General features: G+C 26.6%; 6 protein-coding genes across 15 annotated transcripts in view; 4 read left to right on the top strand and 2 right to left on the bottom strand.

The window, feature by feature from the left end:
* Positions 1–184: 184 nt before the first annotated feature.
* Positions 185–2,857, top strand: LOC124422549 (solute carrier family 2, facilitated glucose transporter member 10-like). 3 transcript variants are annotated; one of them, XM_046959127.1, is made up of 6 exons: positions 185–323; positions 474–834; positions 918–1,472; positions 1,554–1,894; positions 2,018–2,246; positions 2,334–2,857. In XM_046959127.1, the coding sequence occupies exons 2-6, from the start codon at positions 480–482 to the stop codon at positions 2,579–2,581; spliced, it is 1,728 nt and encodes a 575-aa protein (XP_046815083.1). In that variant the 5' UTR covers positions 185–323; positions 474–479; the 3' UTR covers positions 2,582–2,857. The 3 variants fall into 3 exon arrangements, with proteins under 3 accessions (XP_046815083.1, XP_046815084.1, XP_046815085.1); XM_046959128.1 differs by having other exon boundaries at positions 259–384; XM_046959129.1 differs by lacking the exon at positions 185–323 and adding an exon at positions 362–378.
* A 926-nt stretch (positions 2,858–3,783) lies between these two features.
* LOC124422544 lies at positions 3,784–10,108 on the bottom strand. 3 transcript variants are annotated; one of them, XM_046959108.1, is made up of 5 exons: positions 9,922–10,108; positions 9,410–9,593; positions 8,991–9,184; positions 6,690–6,899; positions 3,785–6,598 (listed from the first exon to the last, which is right to left on the bottom strand). In XM_046959108.1, the coding sequence occupies exons 1-5, from the start codon at positions 10,100–10,102 to the stop codon at positions 3,873–3,875; spliced, it is 3,495 nt and encodes a 1,164-aa protein (XP_046815064.1). In that variant the 5' UTR covers positions 10,103–10,108; the 3' UTR covers positions 3,785–3,872. The 3 variants fall into 3 exon arrangements, with proteins under 3 accessions (XP_046815067.1, XP_046815065.1, XP_046815064.1); XM_046959111.1 differs by lacking the exons at positions 9,410–9,593; positions 9,922–10,108 and adding an exon at positions 7,027–7,113 and having other exon boundaries at positions 3,784–6,598; positions 8,991–9,125; XM_046959109.1 differs by lacking the exons at positions 9,410–9,593; positions 9,922–10,108 and having other exon boundaries at positions 3,784–6,598; positions 6,690–7,113; positions 8,991–9,125.
* Positions 7,108–9,000, top strand: LOC124422553 (carbohydrate sulfotransferase 11-like). Its single transcript, XM_046959177.1, has 4 exons — positions 7,108–7,623; positions 7,714–8,045; positions 8,147–8,333; positions 8,407–9,000. The coding sequence occupies exons 1-4, from the start codon at positions 7,534–7,536 to the stop codon at positions 8,923–8,925; spliced, it is 1,128 nt and encodes a 375-aa protein (XP_046815133.1). The 5' UTR covers positions 7,108–7,533; the 3' UTR covers positions 8,926–9,000.
* Positions 10,109–10,685: 577 nt separating the features above from the next.
* On the top strand, positions 10,686–13,185 carry LOC124422680 (mRNA cap guanine-N7 methyltransferase). The gene is made up of 7 exons (XM_046959469.1): positions 10,686–10,974; positions 11,057–11,255; positions 11,345–11,601; positions 11,727–11,908; positions 12,097–12,309; positions 12,398–12,603; positions 12,701–13,185. The coding sequence occupies exons 1-7, from the start codon at positions 10,894–10,896 to the stop codon at positions 12,742–12,744; spliced, it is 1,182 nt and encodes a 393-aa protein (XP_046815425.1). The 5' UTR covers positions 10,686–10,893; the 3' UTR covers positions 12,745–13,185.
* A 128-nt stretch (positions 13,186–13,313) lies between these two features.
* LOC124422678 (DNA topoisomerase I, mitochondrial) lies at positions 13,314–21,278 on the top strand. The gene is made up of 12 exons (XM_046959468.1): positions 13,314–13,801; positions 14,111–14,156; positions 15,073–15,463; positions 15,539–15,861; positions 15,933–16,072; positions 16,139–16,342; positions 16,529–16,687; positions 16,789–16,880; positions 17,271–18,244; positions 18,315–18,765; positions 18,847–18,996; positions 19,077–21,278. Exons 1-12 carry the CDS (start codon positions 13,760–13,762, stop codon positions 19,177–19,179), a joined length of 3,075 nt encoding a protein of 1,024 aa, XP_046815424.1. The 5' UTR covers positions 13,314–13,759; the 3' UTR covers positions 19,180–21,278.
* Positions 21,279–21,550: 272 nt separating this feature from the next.
* LOC124422583 (eukaryotic translation initiation factor 4E-binding protein Mextli) overlaps positions 21,551–25,751 on the bottom strand; it is an 11,641-nt gene continuing 7,440 nt past the window's right edge. For all 6 annotated transcript variants that reach the window (XM_046959243.1, XM_046959244.1, XM_046959238.1 and 3 more), the window contains 5 exons: positions 25,337–25,397; positions 24,957–25,248; positions 24,632–24,875; positions 24,412–24,533; positions 21,551–23,167 (listed from right to left, as the gene is read on the bottom strand). In XM_046959243.1, the coding sequence (XP_046815199.1) occupies positions 23,063–23,167; positions 24,412–24,533; positions 24,632–24,875; positions 24,957–25,248; positions 25,337–25,397 (824 nt within the window). In that variant the 3' untranslated portion in view covers positions 21,551–23,062. The remainder of the gene's footprint in view (positions 23,168–24,411; positions 24,534–24,631; positions 24,876–24,956; positions 25,249–25,336; positions 25,398–25,751) is intronic.

Below are 25,751 nucleotides of genomic sequence, written 5' to 3' on the forward strand. Positions count from 1 at the left end.
ACCGCAATATGCTTTGTTCTATTTACATCATGACTATCTCAAGAATTTTTTTATAAATGTTATTATAATTTATATTTCCTTTTATCAAGGATTATGCAACGCATTGAAATAAAGTTTCTCCTGTGACTGTCTAATAACTTTAATATTTTTCAAATACTAAAGTACTTTTACTATTTGTTATGTAGTTTAATCACCAGATAGCGCAAATGGTTAAAGACTCTTATCTATAGATTGTGATATTTTTGGAATGCATATCTATTTTAAATGCAAGTAAATGTCAAAACGTAAGATAAACAGAAGCGCGCATATCAACTAACTTAGCGGTTAGTTGTTTTTTGTAACAGATCAATAATAAAATTTCTTCTTAGAGCACGTCATGTAACAGTAATCAAAAATATTGCTACTAAAGTTTTTGTTATAAATAATTTATATAAGTTTATTATTCAACGTATTCATTATATTAATTATTTTAGTCAAAAATGTCAGATGAAGAGGATACTACTATATTATTAAATCATGGAAATAACAATATTGAATCAATAGCAAATAAATCAGTGAATGAAGATTATCAATGTATTCTTGAGAGAAATTTAAAAAAACAAATTCCTAAACAAAATGATAACTTGATACCATTGCAAAATATAACATCAAAAAAGCAAAATATTCTAATTTCAATGGTGGCACTGTCAGCAGGTATAGCTTTTGGTTGCGATATGTCTATAATAAAACCAATGGCACCTTTTATCAAAAATGAATTTGAGTTGAATTGCTTTGAAGTAAATCTTCTTATTGGTATTTGGTTTATGGGTGCACTCCTTGGAGGATTAACTGGTGGTAAATATAAAATTCATATTAAGTGATAATAAATTGCATTGCACATTTTATTATTAGTAGTTTTATTCATTATTTATTTATAGGTATTGCAATAGACTCTTTTGGCAGACGTTGGACAATGATATTAATGCTGATGTTTTTAATATTTGGTACCATTTTATCTGCATTAGTTAATCATTATGTTTTGTTATTAATCTCTCGAATTATTTGTGGTTACTCTAGTACAGTATCTACAATATCCCATTGCATATATATGGCTGAAGTATCAGAGTCAAATAAACGAGGATATAACATTATATTGTATCAATTAGGTGCAGCTATAGGATTTTTAATAACTATTATTGCTGCTTTTTCCACAACTTTGAATCATCAATGGCGGTGCTCGCTAGGCATAACCGTTATCTCTGCATTAATAGCTTGCATTATTACTGTTCTGTTTCTTCAGAAATCTCCACCATTTTTATTATTAAAAAGAACAAAAAATGTTATTTCTAAAACAACATCTAAAGGTTCAAAACATACAGTTTTTGAAATATTGTCAATCATGGTTTTTATGATGATTTTACAACAAGGAACTGGCAGAGAACAAGTTTTATATTATGCACCAAGATTGTTTGTTCTTTTGGGAATTTGTTCAAGTGAGTCTTAGATGAAAATATTCATTTGCAACATTTTAATAAAATATATGTAAATTTATATTTTATTTTGTAAAATTTTAGATACAGCAGAAGTTACTTCTTTACTATCTTTGGGAATTGTTAAAATTTTCAGTACAATTTTGTCATTAGTGATAGTAGAAAAATGTGGAAGACGTACAGCTCTAATAACATCGGCTACAATATGTATGACAACTATATCATTATTATCTTTACTTGCAACAATAGATAGGGATAGTAACAATATAGATATTGAAGATACACATTGCAAACTTGTTACTGAAAAAAAAATACAGAACATTATACCAATTGGATCTCCACCACCATTTCCTTTATTGCCTACACCTTTAGCTGTAATTGAATCAACTCCTGAAACTTGGACACAAATGAAAGCATCCTGTGAGGTAACTAAACAATTATTGCTTATAATCTGTAATTAATTTTACATTATAACAAAAAAAGAATAATGTACTATAAAAACATATATTGTTATTCTGTACCATGTATATAAACTATATAAATTACAGACTCAAGGTGTTGTCTTCTCAGAAGGTTTCACAAATGGTTTACGTATCTTAGCAGTGACAACTTTACTTGTATATGAAGCAGCATATACATTAGGGCTTGGCCCAGTCCCTTTACTGAATCTAAGCGAATTTTTTCCTGTATCAATACGTGGTAAATGTGCTAGTTTTGCAACAACTGTTATGTGGACAACTCATATCTTAACTATTGAAACTGTCAATAAAATTATAAGTAAGTCATATGTTTTTATGTATATTTTAAATATTGTAATCAATACTGGGGAAGAAAAATTAATATTACTATTATTTTTCTTTACAGAATCAATGACTTTAGCTGGTTCTTATTTATTTTATAGCTTTATGTGTCTAATCACCATATTTTATATCTTTTTGTTTATTCCTGAAACAAAAGGAAAATCTTTACATCAAATAGCTCAAGAACTTAATAAAATTTCTATAGTTACACGATTATGTAAAAATGTGTATAGTTTACCACTTATTTGTCACATCAAATGGATCAAAAAGTATGAAAATACTACAAGTAAGAAACAGAGCATTCTAATTTAAAAGCTGGTTAATAATGTATGATAATTTAAAATGTTCTTAAATTTTTATGTATAATCTAGTCAATTAAACATATCAAATAATTTATTTTTTTTATATACACATTATGAATATGTATATAAATTCACATTCTTTAAATTTTTACTATTTTATTTAACAGTAGATTTTATTAATATCTAAAGAAGCATTTACTACAATTTACATTATTATATGTTATTCAAAAATCGTATTTCATATAAGATATTGTTACAATATAAAATAAACGAAAAATAAAGCAAACGAATGTCGTAGATGTTATTATTCGATTATGATTCAAATAAACACTGGTAGATTTTCCATGTTTGATCTTTCTTTGGTTTGTTAATACATTGAGTGTCGCATTACTCATTTGCATTAACAAGCAACTATGGCAAAAAGTGATGCGGCATTAAACATGTTAAAATTTTTATATTAATTTTTTCTCAGCTTAATCTGTGATAAAGGCACTTTTACCATTATGATCATATAATGAATATTTACTCCATGACTAGCAGTTGTTTAGAAAGTGAACTTCATGCAGCTTATCTTATTATACTGCATTCTCATATATATATATGTTGTATATATATAACAGATGAGAGACAGGGAGAGAAGAGAGAGAGAAAGAAAACCTCAATTAACCTTTAGTTAATTTGTAGGATTGACAGTTAAGAGTTCATTAAATTACATTGTGCAAGTGACTAATAATACTTCCAACTAACAGAATAACTATGTCTATAATTATTATGACGGGAAATAGTTAAATAATCTTAATATATTTACAAAATATTTCGTTCCATTTTATTCATTTGATTTGTAGTCCATGTCAAGGAATAATATTGCTGGTAGTAAACATTATAATTGTACATATAAAAGACTTTTATTATATACAATTCATTTTGTATATAACAAAAAATTTTTGAAAAAGTATTATATATATATGATATATATAATTGTATACTAACTTAATTTACTTTGAAATGTGTATGTGTATATGTTCAATATATAGAGTATAAAAATAAAATTATTCTATACATATACTATTCAAAATACCTATTATGAATTTAATTGTTAATGTTTACACATTGAATATAACAAATAAAATATTTAAAATATAATATAACTTTAATGTGGTTAATAACCACTGATCCTTATATATCATTAGAACTGAAAATTATATATTTGTTCAATAAAATTTAAAATATTCTTATATCAAGTTGCAACGGACTATAAATAATTTGTCTGAATTAAAATAAAAAATAATATGAAATAATTTTTACAAGTTTTTTATATTCTGTATAAAAGATTTTTTTCTCTTTAAAACTTGTTCTAAAAAAACGTGTCTCTTATCTTTCATATTAAATTGTACATTATATAATGTTTCTTCATTTTCGTAAATGTTATTGCTTTTTTCTATGTATACATCACTATATTTATTAGACATATTATCTTTTACTGTAGCAATTGGAGCTAAGTTTTCTTTATCATGAGTAAAAGATAAACTGGGTGCTTTTTTTAAAACAATTGAAACATTTTTAGTTAATGTCTCTGAATTTTTCGTAAAATTCATGTGTTCTACTGTTATTCCTTTGTTTGGTGTAACCATATATACAAGTTGTTGTGATTTTGGTTCAAATTTTTCTTTTAATAATGACCATTTTTTTTTTGTGTAACTAATCGTTTTTTCATGTTTTTTACAATGATTATCACTGATAACATCATTAATAGAGCACACAGATGTTGATGACTCTTTTACAGATTTGTCTGATATAGATGTTGATACATTAAAATTTCTATTTTCTGCAATAACTTTCAAATCACATGGTTTATCATCTATTATGTCAATACATGTATCTTTTAAATTAACAACAGGTATTAAAGAGTTCATTTCAATATATAAGTCATGTTCGTTTGAATTAAATACATGAGAACTGGTTGTCCCATTCATTTGTTTTTGAATTTTGGCTCTATTTCCTAAAATTGGAGAGTCAGACAATATAGCGTCAATTAAAGGAGTTTTTTTAATTGACTCTATTGTACAAGACCTTACCAATTCTCTAATTGTATTTAGTTCACATTTTTCTGCAATCTTATCTGTAGATTTATCTGGTGATTTTGCAAAACTTACATCATCCACAAGAGTATCATGAAACTTATTGGAAAACAACATATTTGTAAATGATAAATCTTTTTGTGTCATATCACTCCAATGCGATTCTGTTCTGTGATAAATATGTCTAGGTGAATTTTCAGCTGCCGATGTTCTGATTTGATCTATAGTATTTACAAGGGAACTCACTGATGTACAAGCTGGTTCTGTAGGTTTTGTAGTTACAGAAAAAATATCGTCATCGTCATCATCATCATTATCATGTTCTTCAACAATAGTATCTAACGAAAACATCCCGCCTGTATCGTCTATTACTATCGGTTTTGCGGCATATAATGTGGCATTTTGTTCCTCTGTGTTCGACGATGTATATAGATCATTATTGCATTTCACTTTAAGTTCATTTGAATCAACTATATCATAAGTCAAAGTATCTAAATAATCATTTTGTTTTAAAATTCTTCTTATCAAGGAACTTGTACATGTTCCATCAGAAAAATCTGAGCTATATGTTGTTCCAGTAGTTGTACTTGTTAAAGTATCTCTACGTCTATCTCTGACAACACTATCATCATGAAGATAAGTTTCTATGTCTGTATAACCCTTCCAACTACGTATACACCATGGTGGTCTTGCAACTCCTAATGGACATACATTTTCATAATCATGAATTGATGTAACACAACTCATTGTTTCATCTTTTTGTTGCAAATCTTTAGATAATTTATTTGTATCTGAATCTTTATCATCATGAGAAATTGTTGCAATTTGTAATTCCTCTTTATTTCTTATAGTATTTAAAACACCATTAATGTCTCTGAGTGTTTTTTCCAAGGAACAAAACTTTTTATTATCTACAGATTTGTTAGATTTTAAATCTATGTCTGAATTTGCAATAGGAATTTCACAATGCTTGAAATCAGATTTCAATCTTTCTGCATCTGTATCGATTGCAAGTGTATGTTGAGCTGAAGAACATATATCTCCACGCTTTTGTGAAGAAATATGTACATTGGAATTTATCACAGTGAAGTTTTTTTCCTTATCTAAATCATCTATAACGGGTAAACAAATACCTCTTCGTTTCCTATGATGAATTGTAGAAAGACTATTTTCTAAAGGAATAGTATTCTCAATGCAATTACAGATAACATTAAATGTATCCTTACAATTATTACGAACTATTCTATTACATTTAAGACATGAATTAATAATCGATATATCTTTATTGTGAACTGATAAAGTTTCCCTATCTTTCAACGAAGAATTAGGTGATTTTTCGCATTTAGAAACCATGTGCTCAGCGGTTTTTATTTCATTCTCTATTTTATAAGCTTCATTAACAATACCTTCCTCTAAGCAATCAGTATTCTGTACGATGTTAGTTAACAAAAACTGTTTGTCAGCTGTTACTTCCTCAATTATCATCCTTGTAGACATATTTGAAGATTGTGGTAATGGATCACAATAATATTGCTTAAAAGATCGAGGAGTATCTGTATTACTAATGACAATAACATTTGAATTTTGACTACTAACTTTATCTAAACTTAGGTGTCTTGTTGGATGAAATTTAGTGTAATATAATAACATACTTATAAGACCGATTAGCATACCCCCAACGATAAAAAATATCATTAATATCAATATATCGATTGTTATTGTTTGTTTAAAATTTAACATATAAATCACTAAAGAAGATAAATTTTCGATCACTATTATCAAATAAAATGCAAATACCTTATAACGAGATTTTCCTTCACATAAATTAAAAAAATCAAAACAATAAATAAGCCCTATAATACAATTATAAATACGTTCTTCCCAAATAGTAGAACAAAAGTCTGTGTTTTGAAGAATTACCCAAACAGTCATAAATAACCAATGCAAGCCTGGAAGTAAGAGAATTGATTATTTCTCTAAAACATAAATCTAATGATATGAATTTATTATAAGACTTTAAATTGATATAAACAAACTCACCAAGAAATAAGGAAAACCATTTTCTCAAACAAATTGCTATTAATACTAATACAGCTAGCCTTGAAGTTAACATTCCACCTCTCCAAAGATATTGAAGCATCAGTGATATCCAAGATTCATTATTGTGATTGGGATTAATTTTGTGCATGGCTTTTATATATGTTCCTATGGCCCAAATTAAAGAACAAAGAGAAGCCATAGTTGACATACCTATATTAATAATATTTAAGTTCATTACTATAAATGCAATTGTAATACAAAAGTAATACATAATGAAATATTCAAAAACAATAAAAAATACATGGTTGATTGAAGGATATATACATATAATGCTTACATATTTTGTTCTGTTATAGCTTCTGTAGTATCTTATTTTTAGCCTATTAAATGATCACAGTGGTAGGAGTCTAATGTATTTTTAAAACTGAAAAGTAAGTGTTCCATGCATAGATTTTATATCAGTATAGCTAAGAATATTATAAAAGAATAGATAGCAAAATTTTCAGAGATATACTCATCCAAGTTTGTTATCTTTGGGGGCGGGACAAAGGATGTAAGGAAGGAAGACCCAATCATTTTAGTTTAGTTTAGCTGTTACTTCTCAAACTTGATTTAACATATGAATACTACTGTTCTTCATAGTTTTTAAAAATGAATAGTTTAAATATTATACCGAAATAATATCATACCTATATTGTATTTTTATTGATACTTATAAAATTATTCATATAACATAGCATGAAACAAATGTGTTTTTATATCTGTGTTACTTTTTTGCTGTGAAAATATACTAACTTCATAATAAATATTCAATACAAACTTATGTTTAATTGCAAGATTTGATATGATTCATCACACAGATAATAAAAACTTATGGTTAAAATTGATGAAGTTCCTACATTTTTATATAAAAAACAAAACCATATTATTGCAGGTAATATTAATTATAGATATTAGTATTGAAACAAATAATATAAAGAAGCTAATATTACATTAATTAACATAAATATTTCACCTTTTATAGAAAAAAATTATATTACAATTAATAATAATTTTTACTATATTATTCACCTTATTAATAACTTTGGAAAAACCATGGCATAATTTAAATGAAGAAAATAATGAAGTAGAAGCATACAGCATTACAAAAGATATACAGCAATATACAGAACAATATGATCAAAAGCTTGAGAAAATTATTGTTAGTAATTTAGATATAGTTTTATCGTCTACAGAACTGACTAATAAGAGAATAGAATTAAATAGAAGAAGACAAAAAATAAAGAATATGTGTAAAAATTATACTGATAAAGAGTTACAACAAAATAGAAATTTTCCTAATATAATTATTGATACGTAAGTATTAAGGCTATAATCAATACATGACATGTAAGTAATATACTTCAATGTTTCATATGAATAAACTTATTATTTAATATTTTACATACGATCGCTAGAAAACATGGTATATCATGGTGTCCTATATATAAGGTGGGTAGTTCAACCTGGATGAAGAATTTTGCAATACTTGCAGGTATCTTAACAGATACAACCATGAATTTAATTCATCAAAATGCAATTCAAATGAATACTATTGTTAAACAAGCATTTCCTTCCGATTTAAATCTGAATAAAACACTTAAGGTAATGGATTTTGTTAAATAATTTGTTAATAATATTTTATTGAATTATATAGCTATGAAATTTTATATTACAGAAATTACGTGCTACTAAAAAATTTTTAATTGTACGACATCCTTTCGAGCGTCTCTTGTCTGCATATAGAGATAAGTTGGAGCATATGAATGGAAGGGAATATTATTATAAACGATTTGGACGGCACATTACACATAAATATCGTAAACACAAAAATTCAACTAGAACCAAACTAGAACCTACATTTGAAGAATTTTTAGAATTTATTGTGCATGAAAAGTATTTTGATGAACACTGGGCTCCATATTATGATACTTGCAAACCATGCATGATTCATTATGATTATATTCTCAAATTTGAAACTTTTCAAGAAGATTATCGCTTTTTCATGCAAGAGACTGGATTAAAATACTATTTATACAAAAAGAGTGGCTTTAAAAATATTAATCCATATGGTCGCACGACTAGCAATTTGTTGAGAAAATATTTAGAAAATATACCAAAATTACTTCTTCAGAAAATATATAAAATTTACGAGAAAGATTTTAAATTATTTTCTTACTTTCCAGATTTATATTAAGTTATATTAAATATGTATATAAGGGTTAATATTTTTTTGTAATAAATTATACTCAACAAACTTACTTGTCCAAATAGGTGCATCGTGTAATATGACAATAATGTATAACTGTAATACAAGTTGTGGTGCTGCTCCCATGAAAGACTTAAATAATTGTAACATGCAAATATCACTCTCTTTTCTATATACTGACTTCTTATCCTTTACAAATTGTTTATTTTTCAATGAATACACAGCAGTATATAATAAAATCAAATACCTACAGAAAAAAGAGTCATTATTGATACAAAAAAAAAAATTTGCAACTAAAAAATACTCTGAATGCAGAATTTAATATATTAAGAAATAAAATAAAATTTTTATACTAAAATTGAATATATTTTGAAAATAAAAAATATCAGTACAATAAACAATAATTAAAAGTATAAAAATGTATAACTTAAGTTGTAATATAATTCACAGTATAAATATAAAATATATTCACCTATGGAATACTCCTAAAAAAAAAATATGTGATATCCAGTGAATTAATTTTACAGAGCCATCACTTTGTTGCCATCTCAAACTGAATAACTGAATAATACCAGCTGGTATAATTGTAAAACTAATTGATAAACATCCCCATAATGTATATCCTTGCAAAAGATATTGCACAAATACAAAGCTGTCTGTGTACAATATAATATTATCAAATACCATTCATTTAATATTACAATTAATGGAAATATATATTTTTTCAAAGTAATGCTTTAATGGTTAATATTAAACTTTTTGTAATATAGTATCATTGATGAAATATATTATCCAAATTTGAAAATTTTCTTTTGTTCATATTGTACATTAAATTAAAATTGTTACGATCAGAATATAATTTCACCAAAATTTTCTATAATTCTGTGATTAAAAACTTATTTACATAATATAATAAATAAATAAATAAATAAAAATATTTAATCAAATACAAGAAACATTCGTTATAACGCTTTCGTTATTCACCTGTTATAGTATCCGTAAAAAGAAAAAAGATAGAACATAAATAATATAACAGATCTTTTATCTTAAACTGATAGCATTCTATTTCTCTGTGTGAAACTGTTTGTGATATATTACTTTTCGCAATTCCAACAAATGAAGCATGTTTCTCTTTTAACTCTGCCGCTGCCATTTTCGCGGCCATTCACAATTCGTGTTTCTACCAACGAGAACTTTAATAAAGATCAATCAGTTTCTAGATGTCCAACTAAATAAAGAAATTTTGATATTGTATAAATCACTGATTTTATTTTATTTTATTTTTTTTTTTACATTCATAAGAAAACTATAAAAAAGTTTCTTTTCTTTTTAGTACAGTTTCAAAAATAAGCAAATTTTAAATGTTCTATTTTATTTAAAGATAGACAAAAAAATGTTATAACTGAAAATATTAAAACAGCATAATTTAATTAGAATATATTCAATATTATAGTTTACACCATAGTATAAAAAACGTATTTTTTTTAAATTATAAAAGTGTGATGATAGAAATGATGTTAGTCAAAAATTTATATAATAATATTTATAAAGAATTTATAAATTAACTGTTTAAGTTTATTTATCATAATATATTTCAAATAAATATTATTTATTATTATTTTTAATATATAAATTTTAATATGCTATATACTCGAATTAAGTACATACAATTGCTTAAATAATGACCAATCAATGTGAATTATATAACACATGCGCAATAATCGTACTCAAGTCAATATTATAGTTTCCTATCTACTTAATAACAATGAACTTTGACTGTAAGTATTGGCATCTGTATGATTATTAATGAAAGATTTGTTATCGTTTCATTCTGGAATGTAATCATGATTCGTTTAATATCATTTGGAGTATAATCTTAATATTATCTGAGAATTATACAAACGTTTTTTACATCAACTTTTTTCAATAACCTATATTACTTTACTTCGCTCTGAAATGTCCGTAATGGAGGAAAAAGAAAGTAATTTGTTAGAGAAAAATAAACTAAAAACTGATACAGGACAAGATACATCATATGTAAGTTTACTTGAACATAAATAGTAATAATTAAAACTAACGTTAATAAACTTTCTAGTAATTTCAATATTACATATTACAGTATTCAAGCAGGCCATCAGACTTGTCTATTGGAAGCAGTAGAGATAGTCGTAATGTTTCAAACAATGAAAAAGCAGATAATGCTATATTAGTTGCTGAACATTACAATGCAATTGAAGAAACACATCTTTCACAAAGGAATCAAAGTCGTATTGTGTACATGAGAAATTTTAACAATTGGATCAAAAGTATGCTTATAAGTAAGTATGTTTTCTTCATTATTTAATATGATTTTAAAATATATTTTTTTCTATTAATATGTATATATGTATTTTTTCTTTTTTCACAGACGAATATTTAACTAAAATAAAACAAAACAAAAATCATAACAGCCCATTGAAGGTACTTGATATGTGCTGCGGTAAAGGTGGCGATCTTCTCAAATGGAAAAAAGGAGAGATTAGTCATTTAATCTGTGCCGATATAGCTGAAATATCAATTGAACAGTGTAAAAATCGATATAGTGATATTTTAAACAAAAGTTCCAAAGTAAGGGGATTTGCACCTATTTTTACTGCTGAATTTATTGCAGCAGACTGTACAAAGGTATTTAGTCATTACAATTTTGGGAACTGTTTATACTTGGCTTATGATATAATTTTAATGTTTAAAAATTTGATGTTCTATATTATAATTTTGTCAATGGGATTGGTTATAAAAGCGAGTTTTAGGTATGCCTAAGGGAAAAATACAAGGATGTTACTATACAATTTGATCTTGTGAGCTGTCAGTTTGCATTTCATTATAGTTTTGAATCACTATCACAAACAGAATGTATGCTTCGAAATGCAAGTGAATGCTTAAGGCCAGGTGGTTATTTTATTGGAACTGTTCCAGATGCTTATGATTTAGTGTATGTATAAATATTGTGTTGCTTAATTAGTTCACTCTAAATAAAATATATTTTTTTTTATAAATGATAATTAATGGTCAAAATAATATATTTTAAAATAATACATTTAAATATTACATTAAAATAATACATTTAATATATTATAAAATAATACATTTACAAATTAATTTGTAAAATTTTCTTATTAGTTCTAGATGGCAAAAGTGTGATGGTAACAAGTTTGGAAATGATGTTTATACCGTAGAATTTTTATGTAAAGATAAGATGAAACCACCTTTTTTTGGTGCTAAATATAATTTTCATCTTGAAGGTGTAGTTAATTGTCCAGAATTTCTTGTTCATCTCCCTACACTCTGCAAATTAGCTTATAAATTTGGTCTTGAATTAGTAATGTTTGAAAGGTAATATAAATATTCTAAAAAATTGTAAAATATAATTTTTTTAATTCATAATATTATATAACATAATCATGTATTTTTATGTGTGTAGATTTGAAACTTACTATGAACGCATGAAGAATGAAGGCAAATCTTTGCTGGGTAAAATGCAAGCTTTGGAAACTTATCCTCCGTATCATGAAAGCCCATTATTGGGACAACCTTTACAAGATTATCAACATGCTATAAATTATATGCAAAATCTACCAGGCCACCGTAAAATCGGCACGTTGTCTCAAGCAGAATGGGAAGTTACGTGTAAGTAAAAGGAATATGTACTTTAACTGACAAAAAATATATTTTGCATATATTTTCTTGAATTTGTGAACTTTCAATAAACTAATCATTTTTACAGCACTTTATGCAGTATTTGCATTTCAAAAAAAAGAAGTAGACTAGAGTTGAACAAGAGGATGAAAACAACAATGAAGCCATTATAAGACAGGATAAGTGAAGCTACAAAAGAAGTTCTTTATTTCACGATGAAAATATTTAGAATGACATTATTAATGGCTTACACAATGCATGATCAATGATTTTATATCATAAATTATTTTGTTACCATAGAAAAATATATATAATCAGACTTAGTCTCCAATCACAGACATTTTCAAAAATGTTTCCTTCAATAGAATTAAGATAAAAATATGTTCCATAATATACAGTAATAAAAATTTACTTTCTTCATTCGTATAATTGTTTATATATTAAAAAATTTTGTCATTATACTGATCAAAATATAGATACAAATTTCATGATATATCTGACAATGAATTTTTGTAGCCAGAAACGAATAATGACTTCAGTATTAAACGCATCTTCGATAAAACATAAAAATAATATTTCTGAAATATTTTTACAATTCTTCCACATTTTCATCCTCAAAATCCTTATCTGCACTAATCCTTTATATATTAAAAGCTTTTTAACATTCGATGAAAGAAAATATCAAAGGAAAAATTGAAAATAATCTTGAAAGGTAAAATCGGCAATAATTAAATATAAATTATGATTGTGTAAAAATATCTAACCTGATCTATCGAAAAATGAAGAAATAACTGTGTGAAAGAAAAAATAAAGTACATGACAGATGAAAAAGCGAATGTGGCATACGTCCGATAGAAAGAAGAGTAATAAATAGGAGGGAGAGAGAATTGTCGGATGGAGGGTCATACCGGGGATCGAAGGGGCGGAGTCAGGTAGGTGCATGCGCAATGACGCATTTTTGATACTTAACCGTTGCTGTGTCTTGCTCTTCTATGCTAGTGAGGACTCTGTAGACAAAGTCACGCACGAAACGTATAGTTGTAGCCGAGTCAGTACTCTGTGTGAGTGCGTTCCCGGTGCTCTTCTCGCTTCTGTTAGGTCTCGCGCTGCCAGAGTCTATCAGCCGTAAGCTTCGATACGGCAAGAAATGGATCTCGAACAGCCGATATCGGAAACAAATTCCAATCTGGTAAGTTATGATTTCGTATATTTTAAAAAAATTATTCAAACGTACGTGTATTGTTTCTCAATTTACCCTCATTTAACGGGACTTTTCTCTTGGTAATACCTATCGAGGATAGACGCGGAATTTTTCTAAGTCCCAAAATGGCGTCTGCGACTAAGTCCAACTTTATCATGAGCGAGCGACCTATCCAGACGTTAAGTCCAACGATGAATTATGCATTCTCCTTAGGATTTTTATATTTTTTTTCAAACAATCATCGTGTATAATTTTGCTTGAATGATCGAATACAATTTTTTTTTTGTTTTCTTTCAGGAAAGACGGTCGAAGGAAAACAGTAGCGTTGTGGGTAATCATAATGGTGAGTTGATTTATTCGCAGCTGTAGTATGCGTATTCTCTTGTACGAGAGATCATGAAATTCGGGCGATTTAGGAGGCAAACAGTCGAGTTCCGATGCGACGAGAAGCGAACGGACCAACTTATCCTGCCAACGACCCAAGCGCTCGGACACGTGTTTCCACTCTGAGGAAGCCTTCGAAACTTACAATTTTTATATCGAAGATGTGAACTTCATTTTTTTTCGTTTGTTTTCTTTTTCATTTTTCTTTCTCATATCACATTTTATTACTGCCGAGAGTAAAAACAGCTTTTTACACGTTTCCGAGCCTTACGAGTCGAGACAAGTTGTTTGTACTCTCTGAAAGAAATTGAATATGATCGGAAATGAAAGTCTCGATCGTGTACGTACACGTATGGTGGTATATATTGCCAACATAGTTGGCTATATATAATAGGTGCTATGTAATATATTATCCATAGAAAATTATTTATGTTCCATTTTATTACGAAGATAAGTAAAATTAAATAGTTATGAGATAAAATATTTAAAATTTTGATGTATTACAAAATTTAAATGTATATTATATTAAATATTATTTTTTTTTGTCAACGCATATATATATAAATTATTTTATAATGATGCTCAGTAAGCTTAAATTTATATTATATAAAAAGAAGAATTTAAATATAAAAAATAATTAAGTTATATAAGTGATATAAGAAAGAAAATTATTTATGTCGATTGAATGTGAATTTTATTTTATAGTAATGATGATTATAGTTTTTATATTTATAAAAGAGCAAATGTATTTTCCATATAAATAGGTTTATGTATATAACTTCTATTTGTTTCTATTTATTTATATGTTTATATAATGATGTAAAGACTTAAATATAACCCAAGTACAATTTACAAAATTTATATTTTTTGTTTAGATGCTCATATGAATGGCATGTCTAATGGATTTGATAGGAAAAGGGAACATAAATCTGAACATAAAGATAAGGAAAAGGAGCGATCTCATAAGTCAGAACATAGGGATAAAGACAGAAGTAAAGAAAAAGAAAAAAGTCACAAAAGTGATCACAGGGAGAAGGATAAAGACAGGCATAGACATAGTTCTAGTTCCTCAAAAGATAAGGAAAAGCATGATAATAGCAGTAGTAGCAAGGATAAAGACAGGGAGAAAAAAAGTGGTTCATCAACGAGCAAAGAAAAAGATCATAAGCATAGCGGGTCGTCATCTAGTAAAGATAAAGAAAAAGACAGAAGTAAAGATAAGGATCATCATCATAAATCTAGTTCGAGTTCAAAAGAAAAAGACAGGTATTAAGAAAAAAAAGGTTCTTTGTATATTTTGGAAAAAAATATATATATATATTTTTTATAAATTTATTTTAGATATCATAATGTTTCCAAGGATAAAGAGAGCTCCAATAAAGATAAAGAAAGTTCAAGAAGCAAAGAGAAGGATAAGCATAGGCATAATTCATTGAGTTCAAATTCTCGTGAGAAGGATAAAGACAGAGATTCTGCAAAGGATAAAGAAAAAGATAAAAAACATTCATCGGAAAAGGATAAAGAAAGACATTCCAGTTCTCATTCTGGAGACAAAGAGAAACATCGTTCTTCTGATAGAGAAAAGGATAAACATAGTTCATCAACTAAGGATAAACATCGTCATGAAAAAGATAAAGATCGTCATAGGCACGAGAAAGAAAAATGTAGGTTATATTATACTTTTAACAAATAATTGATTGTTTTCTCTATATCTCTTATATTTAAAAATTTACAGCTAAACATCGAGAAGAAAGAGATAAAAAGGAGAAAGAAAAAGATGAAGTTAGAAATAAAGAAGATGTAGAAGTAAAACCCAATCATCTTATAAATGAAAGTTTTTGTTATAATCATGATATAAAACCAGACATAAAAGAGGTAAAATAGAATTTTCCTTTTCTTTTCTTTCATATTTCTTTAACATATTGCATTAATATATATTAGGAACAAATATCTCAAATGGAGCAAGATGATGATGATGATGATAGTGGTGAGGAACCACATCTTTTTATCAAGGAAGAAGATGAGGATGAACCTATTAAAGATGAAGCTAGTATGGATTCAACAGATGGAAATGACACAAGACTCTCAGACCTTCATAATACAACTCTTAAAACTGAAGAAGAATCTGAGGAAGATGTACCATTGGTAAACATATTAATCTTAATTTAAATATTAAGATACATATCTAAATATATATACATCAATGGAGTTTGTTCAATTTATATGATAATATTTACATTAGATTTTATGTACTATATAAAGAAATAGTTTATAACAGTTTATTTTCTATAATAGCAATAACACACATAAATATTATTAACTTGTGTATAGTTTGCAAGATCAATGTCCACACCAAATGTTAAAAGAAAAGTTGAATCAGATGATGAAGAAGAACTTCCACTCTCTACCCGCAAAAATACCAAGAAAACTGGTTCAAAGATAAAAAGAAAGAAACGGAAACATGAAGACGAAGAATCTGAAGTAGATGAGGTAAATTATTCATTGATATTTTCTATTATATGTATATATATATGATATGTATAATAAATGTGTATTATGTATTATATTATTGAATATATATTGTTTCATAGAAACCAAAGAAGAAAAGTAATAAACCTATAAAAGGCGAAACAACTAGTCCTAGAAAGAAAAAGCAAGAAGATGAACAAGATGTTTGGAAATGGTAAAATATGTGGTACATTTCTTCGAATTAGTTTGGTTTATTCTCGGTGCAAGATCATATGATCACCTAACCTCTTTCTGTTGTATTTCCCGCGTGTATGTTTTATCTCGCGCAATTGATTTTAGTTAGTATGAAAATACTAATCTATCTGTTGATTTAAAATGAAACGATTTATACATACATTGATGCTATATTCAATAAAAATTCCGTTTAATAATAGTCGTTATTACAAGAAATCGAAATGTATAAATGTTCAGTCTCTTTTAAGGTTATGTTTATTTAGATCACATTTATTGAAACGTTGATTTCTGTTTAAATTATTATAATTTAAATTATTAAAGAATCACAACTTGATTTATAAAACGAAATAATAATAAAATATTATCTTAGGTGGGAAGAAGAAAAGAAAAATGATGGAACAAAATGGACTTTTTTGGAACACAAAGGACCAGTTTTTGCACCTCCATATGAACCACTTCCTCCTAGTGTTAAATTTTATTATAATAATAAAGAAATGAAATTAAGTGAAGGTGCAGAAGAAGTTGCAACATTTTATGCACGCATGTTGGATCATGATTACACGACCAAGGAAGCGTTTAATAACAATTTCTTTCATGATTGGCGAGAAGTAATGACAGAATCTGAAAGAAATAAAATTATTGATTTGAGTAAATGTAATTTTAAAGAACTACATGCATATTTTGTTCAGAAAAGTGAAGAAAGAAAAGCAATGTCGAAAGAAGAAAAAAAGAAAATAAAAGAGCAAAACGAGGAAATTCAAAAAGAATATGGTTTCTGTATTATTGATGGGCATAAAGAAAAAATAGGTAATTTTAAAATAGAACCTCCAGGACTTTTTAGAGGTCGGGGAGAGCATCCAAAAATGGGAAAGTTAAAAAAGAGAGTTTTGCCTGAAGATGTTCTTATTAATTGTTCGAAAGATTCTAATATTCCGAAACCACCAGATGGCCATAAGTGGAAGGAAATTAGACACGATCCTAATGTAACTTGGTTGGCTTCTTGGACAGAAAATATCCAAGGACAAGTTAAGTATGTTATGCTTAATCCTTCAAGTAAGTTGAAAGGTGAAAAAGATTGGCAAAAGTATGAAACTGCAAGAAAATTAGCAGCATCAATTGATAAAATTCGTGCAGAATATAGAGAAGACTGGAAAAGCAAAGAAATGCGTATTAGACAAAGAGCTGTAGCTTTATATTTTATTGATAAGTTAGCACTTAGAGCTGGTAATGAGAAAGATGAAGATCAAGCAGATACTGTAGGTTGCTGTTCTCTGCGTGTTGAGCATATCACATTGCATGAACAAAAAGATGGAAAAGAATATGTAGTTGTATTTGATTTCTTAGGTAAGAATTTTTATATTAATGGTAATATTTAATATATAATTATATACATCTTTTTTCCGTTTTATTTTAGGTAAAGATTCTATAAGATATTATAACGAAGTGCCAGTAGAAAAACGAGTTTTCAAAAATCTGCAATTATTCATGGAAAATAAATCTCCTAATGATGATTTATTTGATCGACTGAACACTACAGTCATGAATAAACATTTGAATGAATTAATGGAAGGTCTTACTGCTAAAGTATTTAGGACATACAATGCATCATGGACGTTGCAACAACAATTAGATAAGCTAACAAATCCTGATGACACAGAAGCAGAGAAAATCTTGGCATATAATAGAGCTAATAGAGCTGTTGCTATATTATGTAATCATCAACGTTCTGTGCCAAAAACGCATGCAAAATCTATGGAAAATTTAAAAGCAAAAATAGAGGCTAAAAAAGAAGCTATAACTGAAGCAGAATTACAAGTAAAAGATGCAAAACGTGATGCGAAACATGGTTCAATTAAAGAAAAAGTGTATGTAATATTTTATTTGTAATATTTTCCTTTATATATATACATCAAGAATACATATTTAAGTGTTATTTGTCCCTATAGTGTTTATGAGAAGAAAAAGAAAACATTAGAACGTTTGAAGGAACAATTGACGAAATTAGAGGTTCAAGCAACTGATAGAGAAGAAAATAAAGAAATTGCATTAGGAACCTCTAAACTTAATTATTTAGATCCAAGAATTTCTGTTGCATGGTAAATTTAGAGTTTTATAATAATATATAAGTGCATATTTTAGATAAAAAAAAAATATAAAATAATTATTTTTTATTTAGGTGCAAGAAACATAATGTCCCAATCGAAAAAATTTATAATAAAACTCAAAGGGATAAATTCAGATGGGCGATAGACATGGCTGGACCAGACTATGTCTTTTAACCCCATAAAACACTGCTTTTATGTAACGACATATTTTTCGTTAAGAGTATTTAGTGAATTTCTGTTTTATTAGGGAAATACAAGAATGATATAATTTTTTGTATTTACATAAATAAATATAAGAACGGCTGGACACATTTTATATAGAATATTAAAATTGTAGTGAGGAGACTTGATATTCAGTATATAATTAATACTTAATAGCAGTATCAAATCGATCGCCTGGCAATCATGCATAAAAATTTTAGCGATCGTTGTATATCTGCGTATAGCGTTCAATTAGTCTCGTAAATAATCAAGAAAAATGAATAGTTTGATAAATAAAAAAGTAAGATATATTAGGTGACAATTTCTTATGCGTGTGAATTAGACAAATATCAAATTTGTGCGGAGTCTAAATTTAGAGGATATTTCGGATGCTTTTATAAGATAATCTTCTTTTAACCTCTAAGTTTAGATAAATATTTTATGTATGGGCTGTAGCACTGTAAATAGTATATTGTCGAAAATGTTGACAGCCACAATTAATTAAGTGCATCAAACTTATGTAAATGCAGCTATCAAATAGACAATTTATATTTCTTTTCTTCATTTGATTTTTTTGTACATATATAATGTCATTTCAAGTCATTAACATTTTCTCATTATAAATTAGAAAAGTAGACCTTAGTAGAACAAGCTAATTTTTTTGGTATAAATAACATTTAGAATGCAAAATTGCTCTGCAAACACGATTTGCATATAATCCCTTAAAGAAACTATTGGTATGGCGATCTATTTAAATAAATTATCGCTTTTGCGATCTATGTTTTATAAAAAAGAAAAAAAGAAAAAAACGTAGATTATCATAAATGTGAACATAATGTATGCCTGTATGATTAATTTTTCACATCATTTGTATACGTGATAACATTATGCACAATGGTGACAATGATTCTAGAAGATACATTGACTGCAATGCATGAAAACATTATTTATACTTCATAGTCCATTGACAAAAATAAGTTTTACTATTTAACGTTGGAAGTGTTCTTTTCACGTGACCTAATATAGTTAAGTGACACTGTGTATTTACATATACATAAATATACCATATATGTGTCACTCATATTTTACAAGATTATATTGTAAAATGTCATGTTTTCATACTTATTTGTATTAAAAAAAATTCCATAATTTAAACTTGATAGATGTTGATATCTGGATAACAGATAATGGGACTCAAGTAATGACGATTGTAAAAGACTATTTCTTAATTGTTTTGATGAAAAGAGCATCTCATTTAAATAGAGTTGATATAGGACTAATTATCTCAAAATATTTTTTCCTTTTAAACACAATTAAACAAAGTTAGTTACTTATAATTTATCTAAGCAGCAAACTGCAATATACAAATGGTATTATGTGGAATAAATGGAACAATTTTGCAAATTCCTATTTTAAAAAGTGTGGCAATGTGTCAATATATATCTTAAATATATAGGAAATATTTTCTCAATTTAAGTAACTATGTATTAGCAATTCTGACTTTACAGAACTGCCAATTTATTTGTTAATTACATATTAATTAGTCTGTTAAGTCATACATAACAGTTTCTCGAAGTACATGTACATTCTATCGTTCTTATATTTAATCATTATATTTAATCATTAATTGCACATTTAGATAGTAACTGTTTATGCGTTATTTTGTATTTAATGTCATCAAGTATAAGGATTCTTTTTAATATAATATTAAATAGAGAGAGGGACTGCTTATGTACACTTCAGACTAAAATATTTCTTTAGATTAATTTGTATATGAATATAGATAATATTATATTACTTAATCATAGATGTTGGAAAAAAATTGCAATATAGAAGACACTGTCAGGACAAATTATAAAATGCAATCAGTGTATAGATTTCCGATTCTATGTACACAATAATATATAATATAAAATTTTTAACTTTTACAAAACTTAAGAATATAATTGACGTTCAAAATACAGCCGAGCCTGCACAAATTAAAAGTGTAGGTCTTGAATGTACATCTTTGAACATTATCAATCATTTCTGTACAATACTGAACTAATAAAAAACTACAGTATTGAAAGAAACAGGTTGTATTCATTAAATTCATTCAGTATAATATATACGGAAAGAATACATGATACTAAGCAATATAAATACATATGTATTATTATATTGTCATATTCACAAATAACAATATAGAAAATTTTTAATATTTATCTGTAACAGGAATCAGTAAAAATATGTATTATTCAGTATCTCTTATTTTATTATTTTATTATTTTATTATTAAATGTCGAAGTATAATTAAATACTAATGATGTAGCTAAGATTTGTAAAATTAAATTAACATGCCTTATTATATTCCTTCATAATAATTTATTTAAAATAAGTGCATCAAATTTATAATAAATATTAAATAGTGTAAAAACTTATAAACAAAGCATTATAATTACTATGCAGCATGATTACATTGCGTACTATAAACGTACGATAAATGGTACTCATTTATCTCACTATATATTATATATTTACTATATTTATAAAAGGGAGATAATTTTCATTCTCTGGTAACATTATAATATTAATACTAATTTTTCTGCATTACTCGAGAGACAATGAAATATTTTAGTACGTTGACGTAATCAGTACTGCAAGTATAATTAGCATTTTAGTTTATAAAATGTAAAATCTGTATGACTATAAACATTTTGGTTGATGTGTCAGAGCAAAATAATTACTATATCAATAAACTCTGTTTTTACGTATTTTTCATTATACACGATAAATAGACTAGACTATGATAAATCACTATTCTGTACGATCATCTTTTCTTTGCATAGCAAGAAAATGTGTTCACAGAAACAAAGATATTTCTACTTTCTATTCACAGACAAATTGCAACAATGCAGATTTTGATTTGTTTATCTAAAGAAGATTTACACGATATAATTTTTATACATATTCTGCTGATACAAGGACATTTGCAAATATGATCTCATTTAATAGTACAAAATTGATGTGTAAATCATATAATATCATCATTGTAATTAACAAACTGCCACAATATTGTCAATAAACAAGATAAAAATAGTAAGAAAAAAATAACATAAACACACAAAGTATTGCCATTTCTCATTATTATACACAAAATTTCGTTAAATTATGTTAATTAATATATAAAAAATTTCTGTTTTTAATATATTTTGTTTGTATTAAACAAATATTATAGTGCTTTAAATGATATAGCAATACTCGTGTTAACAAGCTTTAATGATGCAAAAATTAAACAACAAAGAATATAGAAACAATCACGTGATATATATTTGTAATTGAAAACTATTTTTAATATCTTTTATATTTAATTTTCCACTGTAATTAGTTTGACATGGTCCCAGCCAGTCCACATTAATAGTGTTTTTTTTATAGTATTACTAACACATGACAATTCAAGTTAGATTTGATATTTATTACAAATCTAAATTGTGTCATATTAATTATGACCAACTAATCGTGAATTTTTATTATGTATACAACTTTGCATTGTTCCGATATATCTGTACCAAGCATAAATGCTTTGTAAGATTCAAAATTGCATTTGTATATAAGAACATCATACTATTAGTATAACTATATCTACGTGATCTTGTTGTAATGAAATGTTGAATAATGAAAATTTTCTGCAAAATTTCCATAAAATCACAATACATATTTTAGTACAATTGTAAAAGTACGTGTAACTTACAGTTGTTCTTTGTTACTGCCATCATATTAATTATCACAATGCATTCGCAAGAAGGCACGAGATAAACTGGAAGATTTTGTTTCTCTAAATGTGCAATGTATATAAGGATGATTTGAAAATATAATCTCACTCAGGATCTGTTTCTCCTTCACCAGCAGGTAATATTGCAATGACACCAGCTGCTGCTACTTTTGCTTTGTATGTCTCCGGTTCGAACCAGCGAATCGGTGCCTGTGAAGGTTACATAAATTAATATAAAATTATTATATTTAATAATCATTGTAGGATAAAACAAATATGTTCTTACCTGTAAATGATACTAAAAGCAGCATGCTTTAAATTTACTAAATGTTATGCTGCCAATGCAAATATAATCATGCTAATTCAAAAACTTATCCAAAACATATTTTTGTATTATAATTATGTTTTTAATTTGTATGTATATATATGTATGGTTTAAACGGTACAAAGAATTCTAAATATATTATGATTAAAAAACGAAGTGAATCAATATTTTTTCACTTCATTTTTATTCATATATTATGAAACAATAATATAATTTTATTACATATATATAATATATAATTTATTATTGTCATAAAATTATTATACTTTAAAGTTTAATTATTATTATGGAAATTTTAGGTTTTATATAATATTACACACATTATTAATTTCGTTTTTAATATCTTTCATACTGGATACAAGCATTTACTTTTATTATAAACATTAAACAATCTTCAAGCAATAACTATAATAAGAAACAACAAAATTTTATAATCTCAGTAAATAATATTTATCATAGAATACAAGAAAAAATAGAAACGCAAAATATTTACTGTTTTATAATCAGTCTTAATTTAGCCACAGAAGTTTATTATAGCTTAAGTCAAATCTAGCTTAATATTATTTACTAAATCGAGTAATATCTGCAGCAGTTTTATGATTCCTTATCGACATTACATAACCAAGCATCAAATAAAGATATGAAATATAACAAAAATATAAATTTGAGTATTAATAACATAATAAAATAATATTAATGTTAACATGTTAAATTTAACAATAGTATTTTAAAAGCAAAAAGCTCATTAACAATGAAATTATTAATCAAATAAAGTTAACAAGAATAATATTTTGAATTATTTTACTTTTATAAAAAATGGCTTAAATGCGATACTTTGGCAATTATTTCCATGGTAATAGACTCTATTTAAGTATCTAATGTATTAGATTATTTAATAATATATAATATATGATATAACGTATATTACATATTATTTTACACAGAATGTGCATCAAAACATAACACAAAGATGTCGATCGTCTTATTGTTAATTTCACTTTCTTGTTATAATAAAAATAATCTATGCATAAAGAGTATTGATATATTAAATATTAGTCATCTTGCAAGCAAGATTAGCATTAAAAATAGTGCACATTAGATGATTAGCATTACTATCACAGATGTCTACCTTACGAACAATATTCGGGCATTCCTTCTGTATACGAGCCCAATCTGCAGGAGGCCGTTTTGCATAAGGGCCTGTGGAACATAGCAGCAAGAACTCATAAGTGAGTTCTCTGATTTCTGGACCTGAAATTTTATTTCAAATCATTTGACTATAACTTAACTTTTCTTTAAAAAATATTAAACATGAATTATTTAAATAGTTTTGAACTCTAATTAAGTACCTTGATCAGATGACTGAAGTTCTGTAGCAAGATGTGATTTATATGTTTCTTCACTTTCAGAAGTAGCTGCACTATCCATACTTAATTCTCGTCCTAACGAAACGGTATTACTTGGAGTTAATGGTGTTTGTGACAAATTATTATCAGATAAAGCAGGTTTTTCGTCAAAGGTAAAATATTCTATTCCACTTCCAAATTGTTCAGAATCTCCTAAGAAATATTCATCCAGCACTAATTTTGCAGTCTAAGAAAAGTAAAAAATGCAATATTAAGTATACATAAAAAGAAATATATAAAATCCAAATATTACAATAAAAATTCGTACCCTAACAAGATCCAAATTTGTTCCTGTAATCTTAAGGGATTGATTATCGACTGTAACTGTGTATTTATATTCGCCAATACTGGCGTCGTTGGTGGAGAAGCTATGAAGGAGCGAACTTCTCAAACGAGAATTCTGTTGTTGGTGTTGTTGCAATCGATTACTTTCTTCAGATGCACTACTATTTAAAGAAGAGCTTGAACCTCCTATACCTCCTTTTTCTCCTCCACCTTGCTCCAACCGTACCGGAGATGCATTTCGTTGAATCGTATCCTTTATTAAATCCTTCGCATAACTAGTATAAATAGGTATTATTTAAAAAATGTATTAAAGATAATAATTATTTGTAAGAATTTTTATAATAGTGAAATATATAAACTCACTGTATCTTGTCCTCGGAAGTACCAGTTATTTGGACAAGTCGTTCTTTAGCCCCAGGGTTTACTAAAAAAAAAATTTTACACATTATTATATACATTGTAATTACTAGATTCGGATGTAAGTTTAATTCTATTAATTAAAAACTTCTGTTTTATACTTATACAAGATTGTTAATTACAAGATGGTAACATTTTAAATGCTACAACATATCATATAACTCCAATCAAAAATATAATCAATTATTGGTGTTAAATATTGCTTTAACAATTTTTCTCAGATATATTATAAATACAATGTCATTACTGATTTGTAATTAAATTTGTTGAAATGAATACAATGTGGTACATTTGGCTATGATATATAGGTATTATATAACTGATATTATTGTAAAAATTTTAAATATTTCAGATAGTAATA

Source organism: Vespa crabro, chromosome 3 (assembly GCF_910589235.1).
Source record: "Vespa crabro chromosome 3, iyVesCrab1.2, whole genome shotgun sequence".
Lineage (NCBI taxonomy): Eukaryota > Metazoa > Arthropoda > Insecta > Hymenoptera > Vespidae > Vespa > Vespa crabro.

What these genes read in the sequence shown, in the direction of transcription:
- LOC124422549 (XM_046959127.1), top strand. Translation starts at nt 480, where the DNA reads ATGTCAGATGAAGAGGATACTACTATATTATTAAATCATGGAAATAAC. An exon ending in AAATGAAAGCATCCTGTGAG is followed by an intron (nt 1,895 to 2,017) that starts GTAACTAAACAA and finishes TATAAATTACAG; the next exon opens with ACTCAAGGTGTTGTCTTCTC. An exon ending in AACTGTCAATAAAATTATAA is followed by an intron (nt 2,247 to 2,333) that starts GTAAGTCATATG and finishes TTTTCTTTACAG; the next exon opens with AATCAATGACTTTAGCTGGT.
- LOC124422678 (XM_046959468.1), top strand. Translation starts at nt 13,760, where the DNA reads ATGGATCTCGAACAGCCGATATCGGAAACAAATTCCAATCTG. An exon ending in AGTTCAAAAGAAAAAGACAG is followed by an intron (nt 15,464 to 15,538) that starts GTATTAAGAAAA and finishes AATTTATTTTAG; the next exon opens with ATATCATAATGTTTCCAAGG. An exon ending in TAAAACCAGACATAAAAGAG is followed by an intron (nt 16,073 to 16,138) that starts GTAAAATAGAAT and finishes AATATATATTAG; the next exon opens with GAACAAATATCTCAAATGGA.
- LOC124422553 (XM_046959177.1), top strand. Translation starts at nt 7,534, where the DNA reads ATGATTCATCACACAGATAATAAAAACTTATGGTTAAAATTGATGAAG. An exon ending in CCTAATATAATTATTGATAC is followed by an intron (nt 8,046 to 8,146) that starts GTAAGTATTAAG and finishes TACGATCGCTAG; the next exon opens with AAAACATGGTATATCATGGT. An exon ending in ATCTGAATAAAACACTTAAG is followed by an intron (nt 8,334 to 8,406) that starts GTAATGGATTTT and finishes TTTATATTACAG; the next exon opens with AAATTACGTGCTACTAAAAA.
- LOC124422680 (XM_046959469.1), top strand. Translation starts at nt 10,894, where the DNA reads ATGTCCGTAATGGAGGAAAAAGAAAGTAATTTGTTAGAGAAAAATAAA. An exon ending in TTGCAGCAGACTGTACAAAG is followed by an intron (nt 11,602 to 11,726) that starts GTATTTAGTCAT and finishes AGCGAGTTTTAG; the next exon opens with GTATGCCTAAGGGAAAAATA. An exon ending in CCAGATGCTTATGATTTAGT is followed by an intron (nt 11,909 to 12,096) that starts GTATGTATAAAT and finishes TTTTCTTATTAG; the next exon opens with TTCTAGATGGCAAAAGTGTG.
- LOC124422544 (XM_046959108.1), bottom strand. Translation starts at nt 10,102, where the DNA reads ATGGCCGCGAAAATGGCAGCGGCAGAGTTAAAAGAGAAACATGCTTCA. An exon ending in TTTTACGGATACTATAACAG is followed by an intron (nt 9,594 to 9,921) that starts GTGAATAACGAA and finishes TATTGTACACAG; the next exon opens with ACAGCTTTGTATTTGTGCAA. An exon ending in ATGGTTTTCCTTATTTCTTG is followed by an intron (nt 6,599 to 6,689) that starts GTGAGTTTGTTT and finishes TCTTACTTCCAG; the next exon opens with GCTTGCATTGGTTATTTATG.